The sequence below is a fragment of the Podarcis tiliguerta genome, assembly GCF_965153285.1.
Source record: "Podarcis tiliguerta genome assembly, chromosome: 8".
Classification (NCBI taxonomy): domain Eukaryota; kingdom Metazoa; phylum Chordata; class Lepidosauria; order Squamata; family Lacertidae; genus Podarcis; species Podarcis tiliguerta.
This window is the reverse complement of record NC_139541.1, coordinates 86,670,759-86,684,874: the sequence shown is the minus strand read 5'-3', so window position 1 is coordinate 86,684,874 and position 14,116 is coordinate 86,670,759. Positions and strand designations below refer to the sequence as shown.

Here is a 14,116-nt window from a genome sequence, read left to right as displayed (position 1 = left end):
TTCTGCATGCGTTTTCGAATGTCTGTCTTCTCTGAAGTCCGGAGGAGTGGGTGCTGCTCTCAGCTTCAGACGGGTGAGATTGGACACCCACACTCAGGGGGAGACACACCAACAAACACCAGGTTCTGAATACCCCTCGTTAAAATACAGTGGTGCCTTTGGCTACGTTGCCATCAGGTTATGTTACCTTCCGGTTACGAACGCTGAAAACCAGAAGTACCAGACCGGGGTACTTCCGGGTTTCTCAAGTTACGCAGAAGTGGTAGACCGCCCCACACGCATGCGCAGATCAGGCACTTCATGTTGCAGTAGTTTCCGGTTGCAAACGGCCTCCAGAGCGAATCCCATTCGCAACCAGAGGCACCACTGTACACAATGAATAATTCATTAGCACAACTAAATATGCATCCATAAAATGGGCAGAAAAAGATTCCCATTAAAACAGGACATCAATTAAGAGGCAGAAGACAACAAAGTGTAACAGTTCACCTTTATTTGGTCTAAGAGGACAACCTTTTCCTTTTTCTTTTAGGGTCCAGTGTGCTTTGAAGATGTGGCTGTCCATTTCACAGACGAGGAGTGGGCGTTGCTGGATCCTGACCAGAGAGCTCTGCATAAGGAAGTCATGGAGGAAAATTGTCGGATCTTGGACTCTCTCGGTAAGGCTCCCTATTGGATCATCCTATCTGCTTTGTAATTCAAGACATCTCTCTATGGGAGGAACCTCTGATTTTTCGATGGGGCTCAACAGCGCCACCCACAGCACCTGGGATGCTAACACTCCCACAGCCAGCCTTGGATGGAAGACTGTTGACTGCTTTCCCTGTCAATATTCTTCCTCCAACCCTGCCTTTTCAAAGCATGAAGCCCAGCCAGGTGGTTGCCAGAGTGGTGCATGCTCTGGTTATCTCCTGCATGGACTACTGCTATGCACTCTCTCTGGGGCAACCTTTGAAGGTGACCCAGAAACTGCAAATAATCCAGAATGCGGCAGCCAGACTGGTGACTGGGGGCGGCCGCTGAGACCACATAACACCAGTCCTGAAAGACCTACATTGGCTCCCAGTACGTTTCCGAGCACAACTCAAAGAGTTGGTGCTGACCTTGAAAGCCCTAAATGACCTCGGTCCAGTATACCTGAAGGAGCGTCTCCACCCCCATCGTTCTGCCTGGATACAGAAGTCCAGTGCCAAGGGCCTGCTGGTGGTTCCTGCACTGTGATAAGCCCACGCCCTCCCATCAAATGTCAAGGAGATAAACAACTATGTGACATTTAGAAGACATCTGAAGGCAGCCCTGTTCAGGGAAGTTTTCTAATGTCTCACATTTTAATGTATTTTTAATCTTTGTTGGAAGCCACCCAGAGTGGCTGGGGTATAAATAATAAATTATTATTATTATTATTATTATTATTATTATTATTATTATTGCTGAGGCTCTAATCTGTTTGCCACTTAGTTGCAGGTGGTGATGAATTGGAGATGAAGAACGAGGGAGACCACAACGAAATCCACACAGTGGAGGAGCCATATCAGGATTCAGTCTGTGGCGAGAGCTTCAGGCAGAGCTCCCCTTCCACTTCCCATCAAAGAAATCTCCTTGAGAAGAAACCCCATCAGTGCTTGGAATGTGGAAAGAGCTTCATTTGGAGTGCCCATCTCACTTCCCATCAAAGGATCCATACAGGGGAGAAACCCTATCAGTGCTTGGAATGTGGAAAGAGATTCAGTCACCGAGGCCAGCTTACTGTTCATCATCTTATTCATACAGGGGAGAAACCCTATAAATGTTTGGAATGTGGAAAGAGCTTCACTCAGAGCTCCCATCTCATGACTCATCAAAGAATTCATACAGGGGAGAAACCCCATCAGTGCTTGGAATGTGGAAAGAGTTTCAGTGAGAGGTCCAAGCTCACTTCCCATCAAAGAATTCATACAGGAGAGAAACCCTATCAGTGCTTGGAATGTGGAAAGAGCTTCAGTCACAGCTACCAACTAAGTGTCCATCTAAATATTCATACAGGGGAGAAACCCTATAAATGTTTGGAATGTGGAAAGAGCTTCACTCAGAGCTCCCATCTCACTTCCCATCAAAGGATCCATACAGGGGAGAAACCCTATCAGTGCGTGGAATGTGGAAAGAGGTTCCGTCAGAGATCCAAGCTTACGGTCCATCAGAGAATTCATACAAGGGAAAAACCTTATCAGTGCTTGGAATGTGGAAAGAGCTTCATTCGAAAGGACAGTTTCACTTCCCACCAAAGAATTCATACAGGGGAGAAACCCTACCAGTGCCAGGAGTGTGGAAAGAGCTTCAGAACAAAGGAAACTTTCACTTCCCACCAAAGAATTCATACAGGGGAGAAACCTTATCAGTGCTGGGAGTGTGGAAAAAGCTTCGTTCAAAAAGGCCAACTTAGGTCCCATCAAATAATTCATACAACAGAGAAACCCTATCAGTGCCAAGAATGTGACAAGAGCTTCAGTCGAAGAGAGAGTTTCACTTCCCATCAAATAATTCATACAGGGGAGAAACCATATCACTGCTTGGAATGTGGAAAGAGATTTATTCTCAGAAGGCAGCTTACTGACCATCAGAGAATTCATACAGGGGAGAAACCCTATAAATGTTTGGAATGTGGAAAGAGCTTCATTAGGAGCAGCAGTCTCACTTCCCATAGAATAATTCATACAGGAGAGAAACCTTATCAGTGTTTGGAATGTGGAAAGAGCTTCAGTCGAAAGGACAATTTCACTTCCCATCAAAGAATTCATACACGGGAGAAACCCTATCACTGATTGGAGTGTGGAAAGAGCTTCAGTAACAGCTACCAGCTAAGTGTCCATCAAAAAATTCATACAGGGGAGAAGCCATATCAGTGCTTGGACTGTGGAAAGAGATTCACCCGGAGCACCAGTCTCACAACCCATCAAAGAATTCATACAAGGGAGTAACCTTATCAGTGCTTTTAGTATGGAAAGAGCTTTACTCCAAAATGCCATCTTAGGGCCCATCAAAGAGTTAATCCATGAGAAAAACCCTATCAGTTACAAGAGTGTGGAAAGAGCTTCAGAAAAATGGATAGTGATCAGAGAATCAGAGAATTCATACAGGGGAGAAACCCTAACAGTGGCAAGCATGTGGAAAGAGCTTCAGCCACAGGGCCCGTCTTGTTGGCCATCAAAGAACTCACAGTGGGGCAAACTACAGTAGTGGCTGTGTACAGATTTAATTGGAGGAGACTTTAGTTCATATGAGGTAATGGTTGCAGCTGGGTTCTTTGCCACATCTGGTGCCCCATATTAATACCTACTACGTACCCAGAGCTGTGACTTTCAAGTCCTTGGCCAAGGTGTTGAATTCCTTCTTCAGGTCATGCCTGGGGAGGGGGACAACAGTGATTGGGCGACACTGATGAGGTTGCTGTCCATGCTGAACTTTCCTAGGAAGGACTTGGTGTAAAAAATGTGATAGTTGATTGAATATTAGATATTATAGATTTTGATCAAAGTGTCCTAGTATTAATTGCATCCGGCCTTTTAGATAGGATGCATTAGGCTTGACTTTTGTATGCCTGCACTTTGTAACCCTCATTCCACCCTCCTGTAAAGTTGTCCTGTGTAAGTTTCCTACCGCTTCCAGCCTTTTCAGACCCTAGAAGGGCAGATGATGTTTTGGGAAAGAGATCTGTGTTGAGCTAGCATCCGTGTGAGAACTCACACCTCTCCTCAAAGGTCTTTGACACGTTTTGGGAAACGAGAACTAAGATAGGGACGAGGAACATCAACAGCCCCACCATGGGCCTGGTTGCCAAGGGAACGCTGCAACATATGAGACCCAAATGACCTGGGCACTCTGGGACACCCCAAGGTAATTTCAGAGGAGTCGCTATCCGCATTGAGCCACGCGTCCCATGACCTGTGACCTTTCTTGATTCAAGTGGAAGAGTGTTGTGGCATTTTATGAGTCTTTGTGTGCTGTGTATATAAGCTTTCTTCTAATGTGCCTCCTGGCAGCCTTTTCAAACCAGCCCTTCTGCTGAAGAACTGGATGGCAAGGCTGTCCTATTGCAATAGTTTGAATAAACTGGGTCCCTGCAGGACTCTGAGTTTGCTCTCCTTCTCTTGGTTCCGTGTTTTCATTTCAGATGTTCCCTTACATGTGTAACAAACCGCTGGCGTAGAAGCAAATTCTTACCACACAAGCAGGTAACGTACTTTATTATTTCTATAGCTATTAAATGTGTGCAGTGCCCTTGATCTGAAGATGCCAGGGTGGTTCACGTCACGAGTAGAGAGGTTCACAGTGCTTCCTCTTCCAGAGTCTCCAAGCTGCAAATTGGTGGGGCTCCTTGTTTTCTCCTGCTCTGGAGGGTGGGATCCGAACCAGTGGGTTAAAATATAACAGGAATGGAGATTCTGATTAAAATTCAGAAAGATCTCTTTGACAGTGAGAGCATATTTATAAGCAGAAGACACACGTTCTGTTAGCATTTCACTCCTCCCATTGCAAGGATCATCTGATTCTTGTTTACTCTCTGTTCCGTGAGGAAGGAATCCAGTCTGTGTGAATTCCGTCTCTGGTACTACTATTGCACTTTTTCTTTCTGCTCTGTCTTGACGAGACAGGATGTCTGTATGAGAGCTGCTCCTCTCATACGTCTACCGTTCCTTAATCTGTAATTAGTAGAAATATGGCCAGATCCCTCCTCTCCTCTTTTACTCTGCTAGACCGGGGGCTCACAAGAGAGCAGCTGGCAGTCCCAGAACAGCAGGACTCCTTCCCGGGAACGCTGCGTAGCTGTTCCAGTGCAGGAGGAGGCCGTGGGGCCTGCAAGAGTGTTCCCTTACGTTCCCCCACCAGCCCCACAGGCTGTATCAAAAATATATCTGAAACCCGTTCCTTTGCTAGGGGGTAGGGGGTGGGATCCCCTCTCAGGCCCCTGGGGATGAGGGGTTGAAATAAAAGAGGAGAAGGACCGCCCGGAGGACGGCCTTGCAGAGACACTCCTGGGCCCTTGCAGGACAACAAAGCAGCTTTGCCTTTGATAATTTAATGTAGGATTATGCAACTGTTATAATTTAGATATTATATTTTATGTGAGGGAATCATTGGGAATTTTGGTTCTCATGTATATATGTTAAGTTTCAATAAAGATATTTGAAAATTAAACAAACAAACAAACAAACAAAGCAGCCTTGTCGGGGGAGAGAGACCTCAGGCGACCCCTCCGGGCCTTTCACCCCGCAAGCTGTTGGCAGAGCCGTGGACTAAGAGGCCATCCAAACACACCCAAATCCCATTCACCCACGCAGGACGACGAGCCAGAGTGGCCCCCTCCACATATAAACTTCCCTCCTAGTGATCTGCAGCCCAGAGGCTTGTAAACCCTTCAATGGAGTCCCGAAACCCCTCAATGAAACATCAGGATTGACCAATCGGCACCGTCCAAAGTGACAGGCAGCCAATCCGAAGTCAGGAAGCGCGATCCGCCAGGAGAGCTCGGCTCTTTTGCGCGACTCCTTGAGCGCAAGAAACCGAGAGCAGAAAGCGGGGAAGAAGCGCGCTACAAAATGTAGCAACAGCGGATACAATGTTTCCTCCTTTTTCCTTGTTTCTTGCAAGACAGAAACAGAGGGGAATCCAGGGCTCCCCTCCCTCCCTCCCTCAAGCAGAAGGTCCTTTGCCCTTAGGGGGGAATCCAGCTTCGCCCCAGGAGGCAGCCCATACCCCAGACAGGAATCCGGATCCTTCCAGAGGAGAAGCGCAGGAAGGCCTCGCGACTGGGGGGAGGTGTGAATCCCGGTCTTGCTCTTTGGGGAAGCAGCTCCTTCCAAGGCGGTGGGAGCTGGGATGACTGGGGGGGGCACTTTCTCCTTTCTGCATGACAACCACTCCTCTTTAGCGACCATGGCGCGACGTTTTGGTGACGGTGGGAGGGATGCAAATACGACCCCCCTGGGGGCTGCGATGCCCGGGGCTCCTGCTTTGCAGAGGGAGGGGAGAGGAGCCCGGCTCGCCCAGGGTTCAAAGGAACTGGGCTGGATTCCGAGAGAGGACTGGGAATAAAGGGGGCCACGTCCCCCAGAGCCAGAGACCCTTCCTCCCCATCCCTTCCTGCAAGGGGGGGGGGGGGGCTGTGGTCTCTCTGCTCCGCAAGTGCTGCCTCGAGGGCGCCTTCGGGGATCCGGTGAGTCTCCTTTCTCTTCCCCCTTTGGGCGTCCTGGGTCTCCCGCCCCCTTTGGATTCATTTCGGTCTCCGCAAATAAGGCGCCTCGACGCGTCTGCAAAGTCCGAGGCTCCTCCCGGGCTCCGGAATAGAGAGGATGTGCGTTTGATGTGCTCCGCCTTGCAAGGGTTAAAAGGAACTGAGCTGCATTCCTAGAGAGGACAGGAAATAAGGGGGGAGGACGAGGCCCCCTCCCTCCCGCCCCCCCCCATTTCCTCTCTTCCCGGGGGAGGTTTTCGTCTCCTTTCCAGGAGCTGCGTCGGTGGCACCTTTGGGATCTTGTAAGTCTCCTCTCTCTTCCCCATAGGGCGCAGGGGGGAGAAGGGGGCAAGTCCCAGGGAGGGGCGGGGGGGGGGCAGTTTATATTCTTCTTCTTGGGCGATCCCTGGGAGCCGAGGAAGATGGTCTTCCACGAAGACGGTTTGAACAGTGAGTCCGGGCCAGTTCTGGATCCCCACGTCCTTCCACAGTGGGGACTTTGGTTTCCGGGCTGGAGCCGATCCCGGTGTGGATTTGCCAAGTGTGCCTTCCGCTTAGCACATTTCCCCTTGCGTCCTGAGTTCGAGTTCGAGCCTTTGGTCAAGGCTGTTCTCCAACTGGGGCGCTCGCAGGCCAGTGTTTCCCAATTGTCGGTGTTTACACTACATTTTTAAAGATTTGCCGTGAGAGCGTCATTAAACCTCTTTTGTTGACCACCAGCATTACGCTTTCCATTTTTAAGTTTGGAATAGAGTAGTTGCTTTGGAAGACGATCATCAGGCACCCGCACAACAATCCAACGAAGCTGATGTTGAAGAATCATTGCTTCAACACTCGTGATCTTTGCTTCTTCCAGTACACTGGCATTAGTTCTCCTGTCTTCCCAAGTGATGTGTAAAATATTTTGGGGACACCGTTGATGGAATCTTTTGAGGAGTTGGAGATGGCCTTTATAAGTGGTCCATGTTTCACAAGCAGACAGCAAGGTTGGTAGTGCAATAGCTTTGTAAACAAGCATTTTGGCTTCCCTGCGAATGTCCCGGTCCTCAAACAGTCTGCACTTCTGCTGCAACTGGGCAGTGCCAATCCTGGATGTGTTGCATTTGTGACCCTTATGCTCGTTTGCCTTGGCTAGCAGTAAAGCTCTGCTGGATGAAATATATAATTGCCACTGATCTATTTTTTTTTTTTTTTTAATCCTGCAATGTGTTTGAGTTTTTACTCTGCTAACTATATGTGAGAGTTCTGCTCTGGATCAATATTTAAATGACATAAATGTGTTCCCAAGGATATTTGTGGGGATTCAATGAGGAGGGGCAGACCCATGGATTGGAGAAAAACGTGGGATGAATATGCCACAAATAAAAGGGGAATCCAGCCATTAGGGGCCAGTTTCGGAGCCATCTTCCAGGGCAGTTCCACACAGAGGACCTTGCAACCATCCCATGGGATCCAAAGCAGGAAGCCCCATGGCCACATCCTCTCTGTGCCAAAGGGACGGTGGCTGGAGCTTCAAGTGGGCATTGCCAGTTCCCGAGGCCACCTGAGGGACCATGCTGGATGCCAAAGAACCTCCAAGCAAGTGGGGCTGGGGGGGGGGGTTAAGCTATGTAACACCTTCACCATCATCATCATCCCCATCCCATTTTCACCCTCCGTTCCCAAGGCAGATTACAAGATTAAAACACAATACTGAAAAGAACTTTAAGCCACGTACAATCACAGAATGTAGGGCAGTCCTACTTTCCTTGCTTTCGAGAGCTGTCCTTTGGTCAGGTCAGGATCTGGCCCTCAGAACAAAGGAAAAAGGGACCCCACCCCAGTAGTCTGTCTTGAGAACAGGGGAGATTCCACGTTCTGGAAAAGGAGACAGCCGCTGGAAAGAAATGTGCCCTGGCGTTTGGGGGGGGGACCCCCACTCTTGCCTTGAGTCCAAATTACACTTGGTACAAATGACTCACTTGTCAATTCTGACTTCATTCTTTCTCTTTTAAAAATGAAACTCTGGGGACTTCCAGGTTGGTGCTTCTGGTAATGGCAGATTTCCTCCGTTCGGGAACAATCCGCTCCTTGGAAACTAGGGTCTGACCGCCACGGCGAGGCGGAGACCCGTCAGAAACCACGGGCGGAAGAAGCCAGTGGACTTGGGATTCAGCAGGTACCTTTTGCACCTCCTCCACTCACGGGGAGACCCGGGTTTCGGGGCTCTGGAGCGACGTGGGGTGAGCGGCACGGTACATCGAATCAACCGCTTCTTTCAAGGAGTGAAGCCGCATTGCTGTTGCCAGAAAGCGCCGACTTTTCCTGTGGACATTTGGACTCTAAGTAATTATTCGTAAGTAAACAGAAAATTGGACTATTTAAACATCTAAATTTGGCATTTGAACGTGAAGGTCTAAATAGGAAGTCCGCCTTCTGTTTCGTAAACAGATCAAAGCAAAGACGTCGCAAGCTAAAGCCTGGGAAAAGTACTCTGTAAAGTATTACATTTTCACTATTTAAGATATCAAATACCCCCTTGGAAGCAGGAGAAGAGGGGGGAATTTTTTGTGGACGGTTTAAACCTGCAGGAGAGTGAGGGAGACGAGATAATTTACCACTGTTTCAAGCCTGGGATCGTGCTGTCAAAAAGTTTTATGATTTGAGAAACTGAATAACTGGGAATGGAATACATCCTGATGGACGGTTGAATAAGAGATACAGTGGTGCCCCGCAAGACGAAATTAATTCGTTCTGCGAGTTTTTTCATTCTACGAGTTTTTTCGTCTTGCGAAGCACCAATGCGTATTGACGGTTTCCCATAGGAATGCATTGGCGGTTTTTTAAAAAAAGGCGCAAGACGTTTCATCTTGCGAAGCAAGCCCAGAGGGAAATCCGTCTTGCGAAGCACCTCAGAAAACAGAAAACTCTTTCGTCTTGCGAGTTTTTCGTCTTCCGAGGCATTCGTCTTGTGGGGCACCACTGTATATACTCTTTGTATTATTCTTGTGGCACTTAAAAAGGATAAAAGTTGAACAGTAACTTTGATACTGGATTTTGATTTGGAATAACAAGGATAGATACAAATAGAAACTGTTTCCTTTAGAGGGAGCTTCTGAAACTGTGGCAACTGCAAAGTGGAACTTTCCACTAAGAACCAAGGGCTGTGAAATAAGTGACCTTGGAAAGTCTCTGGATAAGAATGGAAAAACAAGAAGCTCTAGTGAATGCATTTTACAAAATAAATGCTCTGTTGGAACAATTACATGAGAAGGCGGACTTGATGGTAAAGAAAATGGAAAATTTGGGACAAAGTGTATCTGATTTGGAACAAAAAGTGAACATTTTTGCAGGAACCACTCGGGATGTGACTCAGGAACCAATTTTGAAATGACAAGTTCTGGAGAAGAAGATGGAACAAACTGTTTCTGCACCTCAAGAAACTCAAGTGGAGGTCTTGGCCCCACAGAAACAAATTGATGGACATAAGTTGAATTCAGAGGTGATGGAGTTTGAGAGTCAGAATCGGAGAGACGGTGCCCCGCTTGGACTGAAGAAGGGAAGATGGGCAGATTTTCTGATGGAGGGAGGCACTGAGGGAGAGACTGGAAAAGTGGAGCTCTTCAGTCTCAAAGGGCCTGTGGAGTATGCCCTGGAACATTTTTTGGATTACAACTTTGAATATGGAGTATGGGCAAATTTGCTGAGATGGGATCAAGGAGCGGCTAAGAAGGAAGCCCTTTGGGACTTAATTTTTGGCACTAAAAGAAACTTGCAGACAGGACAGGGAGAAGAGTTAAGAGCCTCGGATAGAAGAGCACCAGGTTGATGAACTATATTCAATTGATAGAAAAGACTGACAGAATCCGAGACCAGGGAGAAGAGACGGTGGAAGAAGATTGGAAATTTTAAAAATATTATTTAGAGTAATATAGCATAATTAAGGAATGTTGGGAGATGGTGGAATGAACTTATATGACTTTAGTAGAAATATGATAAGGTTTTAAGATTAGGATTTAAGGTTTTAAGATTTAAGGTTTTTGTTTAGATTTAAGTATAGATAAATTTTAAGATTTTGATGGGAAGATAAGGTTTAAGATAATTAAACGATAGTAAGCAGTGAAAGATGGAAAGGATTTGCTGACTTAATTATTAACTGGAATACAAAAAGGGGAGGTGGGTGGGGGTCGAGGAAATAAGTCATCGAAGGATAGAGATGTGGGGAGGGGGGAAGATGTGTTTTTAAATGTTTTTGTTTTCTTTCTAGTTGTGTGGCTTTTTTGCTTTTATTTTTGATGTATTTTTTAATTTTTTAATTTTCTCTCTTTTATATATATATATTGTGTTTTTTCTTTTTTCTTTTTTCCTGTAATTATAAACTTTCAATAAATATTATTAAAAAAAAAATAAAAATAAAAAAGAAACTCTGGGTCTGGGCTGTGATTCCTGCCAATACTTCTCAATGCTTGCCCAGGAAACCCTTTTCTCCCCCTTACTGTGTATCAATTTTATATCAGAAAAATGTATTTGCTTTTTAGGATTTGCCAAAACCTCTCATTAGGACAGGCAGAACTTGGCAGAAGACCTAGGGACTCCTTCCGATCTCCTGGAGGTATCCAGAAAACAGAGATGGATGAGCAAGACTCAGCTGGCCCTGAAGCAGGAAGAGGACTTGGAACCCACCATGGGAGCAGTGGGGGATTCTGGGAAAACTCTGTGCAGAAGATCCTGGGTGAGGAGGACACCCTTTGCTCAGAGGTGCAGAGCCAGCAGCTCAGGCAGTTCTGCTACCAGGAGGCCAAAGGACCCCGAGAGGTTTGCAGCCGACTCAAACCAGAGCAGGTAGGAGGAAGGGGCCATGTGGGGAGAGGATGTCATGGACGGGTGGACACAGAGGAATGGTGAGAGGAACTGCCAAGGAAGGAGGTTGAAGGCTCAAAGAGCCTTCTAAGCAGTTCACACCCCATACCAAAGAGTGGCCAGGATTCACCCCATCAGTCCCACAGTGGGGCTTTCCTCCTCTCATTCCCCTGCGCACATTGAAGATGTCTATAGGGCTTCAGGAGGGTCCTCCCCACCCGGCCAGAACAGCACAGAGGGACAGAAGGAAGGGGGTCCTTCCATGTGGAAAACGGGAATGTTTGTGCACATGATCTGAAGAATGATTTGAAGAACACTGTTCATAGTTTCCTTCTCCCGTCACTGGATGTGTGAGTGTTAGATCACATGTCCTATGTTTACATTCCATGCTTGGAAGCGTGAGAACGGAAGACAGTTCCTATCACTTCCGTTCCCTTGGTTCTGTCTCCTGTTCTGCATGCGTTTTCGAATGTCTGTCTTCTTTGAAGTCCGGAGGAGTGGGTGCTGCTCTCAGCTCCAGACGGGTGAGATTGGACACCCGCACTCAGGGGGAGACACACCAACAAACACCAGGTTCTGAATACCCCTCGTTAAAATACAGTGGCTACGTTGCCATCAGGTTATGTTACCTTCCGGTTACGAACGCGGAAAACCAGAAGTACCAGACCGGGGTACTTCCGGGTTTCTCAAGTTACGCAGAAGTGGTAGACCGCCCCACACGCATGCGCAGAACAGGCACTTTGGGTTGCAGTAGTTTCCGGTTGCAAACGGCCTCCAGAGCGAATCCCATTCGCAACCAGAGGCACCACTGTACACAATGAATAATTCATTAGCACAACTAAATATGCATCCATAAAATGGGCAGAAACGGATTCCCATTAAAACAGGACATCAATTAAGAGGCAGAAGACAACAAAGTGTAACAGTTCACCTTTATTTGGTCTAAGAGGACAACCTTTTCCTTTTTCTTTTAGGGTCCAGTGTGCTTTGAAGATGTGGCTGTCCATTTCACAGACGAGGAGTGGGCGTTGCTGGATCCTGACCAGAGAGCTCTGCATAAGGAAGTCATGGAGGAGAATCGTGGGATCTTGGACTCTCTTGGTAAGGCTTCCTCTTGGATCATCCTATCTGCTTTGTAATTCAAGACATCTCTCTATGGGAGGAACCTCTGATTTTTCGATGGGGCTCAACAGCGCCACCCACAGCACCTGGTATGCTAACACTCCCACAGCCAGCCTTGGATGGAAGACTGTTGGCTGCTTTCCCTGTGAATATTCTTCCTCCGGCCCTGCCTTTTCAAAGCATGAAGCCCAGCCAGGTGGTTGCCAGAGTGGTGCATGCTCTGGTTATCTCCTGCATGGACTACTGCTATGCGCTCTCCATGGGGCAACCTTTGAAGGTGACCCAGAAACTGCAATTAATCCAGAATGCGGCAGCCAGACTGGTGACTGGGGGCGGCCGCTGAGACCACATAACACCAGTCCTGAAAGACCTACATTGGCTCCCAGTACGTTTCCGAGCACAACTCAAAGAGTTGGTGCTGACCTTGAAAGCCCTAAATGACCTCGGCCCACTTTACCTGAAGGAGTGTCTCCACCCCCACCGTTCTGCCCGGATACTGAAGTCCAGTGCCAAGGGCCTGCTGGTGGTTCCTGCACTGTGATAAGCCCACCCTGTGGAACGCCCTCCCATCAAATGTCAAGGAGATAAACAACTATGTGACATTTAGAAGACATCTGAAGGCAGCCCTGTTTAGGGAAATTTTCTAATGTCTCACATTTTAATGTATTTTTAATCTTTGTTGGAAGCCACCCAGAGTGGCTGGGGTATAATTATTAAATTATTATTATTATTATTATTATTATTATTATTATTATTATTATTCCTGACGCTCTAATCTGTTTGCCTCTTAGTTTCAGGTGGTGATAAATTGGAGATGAAGAACGAGGGAGACCACAACGAAATCCACACAGTGGAGGAGCCATATCAGGATTCAGACTGTGGCAAGAGCTTCAGGCAGAGCTCCCCTTCCACTTCCCATCAAAGAAATCTCCTTGAGAAGAAACCCCATCAGTGCTTGGAATGTGGAAAGAGTTTCAGACACCGAGGCCAGCTTACTGTTCATCAACTTATTCATACAGGGGAGAAACCCTATAAATGTTTGGAATGTGGAAAGAGCTTCATTAGGAGCAGCAGTCTCACTTCCCATCAAAGAATTCATACAGGAGAGAAACCCTATCAGTGCTTGGAATGTGGAAAGAGCTTCAGTCACAGCCACCAACTAAGTGTCCATCAAAATATCCATACAGGGGAGAAACCCTATAAATGTTTGGAATGTGATAAGACATTCACTCAGAGCTCCCATCTCACAACTCATCAAAGAATTCATACAGGGGAGAAACCCTATCAGTGCTTGGAATGTGGAAAGAGGTTCCGTCAGAGATACAAGCTTACTGTCCATCAGAGAATTCATACAAGGGAAAAACCTTATCAGTGCCAAGATTGTGGGCAGAGCTTCAGAAAAAAGGAGAGTTTCACTTCCCACCAAAGAATTCATACAGGGGAGAAACCCTACCAGTGCCAGGAGTGTGGAAAGAGCTTCAGAACAAAGGAAACTTTCACTTCCCACCAAAGAATTCATACAGGGGAGAAACCTTATCAGTGCTGGGAGTGTGGAAAAAGCTTCGTTCAAAAAGGCCACCTTAGGTCCCATCAAATAATTCATACAACAGAGAAACCCTATCAGTGCCAAGAATGTGACAAGAGCTTCAGTCGAAGAGAGAGTTTCACTTCCCATCAAAGAATTCATACAGGGGAGAAACCATATCACTGCTTGGAATGTGGAAAGAGATTTATTCTCAGAAGGCAGCTTACTGACCATCAGAGAATTCATACAGGGGAGAAACCCTATAAATGTTTGGAATGTGGAAAGAGCTTCATTAAGGGCAGCAATCTCACTTCCCATAGAATAATTCATACAGGAGAGAAACCTTATCAGTGTTTGGAATGTGGAAAGAGCTTCAGTCGAAAGGACAATTTCACTTCCCATCAAAGAATTCATACACGGGA

At 47.0% G+C, this 14,116-nt stretch overlaps 2 protein-coding genes and 1 long non-coding RNA gene across 3 annotated transcripts in view; all 3 read left to right on the top strand.

Moving 5' to 3' along the window:
- Nucleotides 1–14,116, top strand: part of LOC310684242 (uncharacterized protein) — a 47,892-nt gene that overhangs the window by 4,590 nt on the left and 29,186 nt on the right. Inside the window, exon 5 of the mRNA XM_083455031.1 lies at nucleotides 12,022–12,148. Coding sequence (XP_083311157.1) covers nucleotides 12,022–12,148 — 127 coding nt within the window. The remainder of the gene's footprint in view (nucleotides 1–12,021; nucleotides 12,149–14,116) is intronic.
- LOC310683503 (uncharacterized protein) lies at nucleotides 383–3,032 on the top strand (the record flags this gene model as incomplete). Its single annotated transcript, XM_083453436.1, has 3 exons — nucleotides 383–659; nucleotides 1,459–2,206; nucleotides 3,008–3,032. The coding sequence occupies exons 1-3, from the start codon at nucleotides 626–628 to the stop codon at nucleotides 3,030–3,032; spliced, it is 807 nt and encodes a 268-aa protein (XP_083309562.1). The 5' UTR covers nucleotides 383–625.
- Nucleotides 3,104–4,119, top strand: LOC310684908. Its single transcript, XR_014514955.1, has 2 exons — nucleotides 3,104–3,671; nucleotides 3,735–4,119. It is a non-coding gene; the product is annotated as an uncharacterized lncRNA (long non-coding RNA).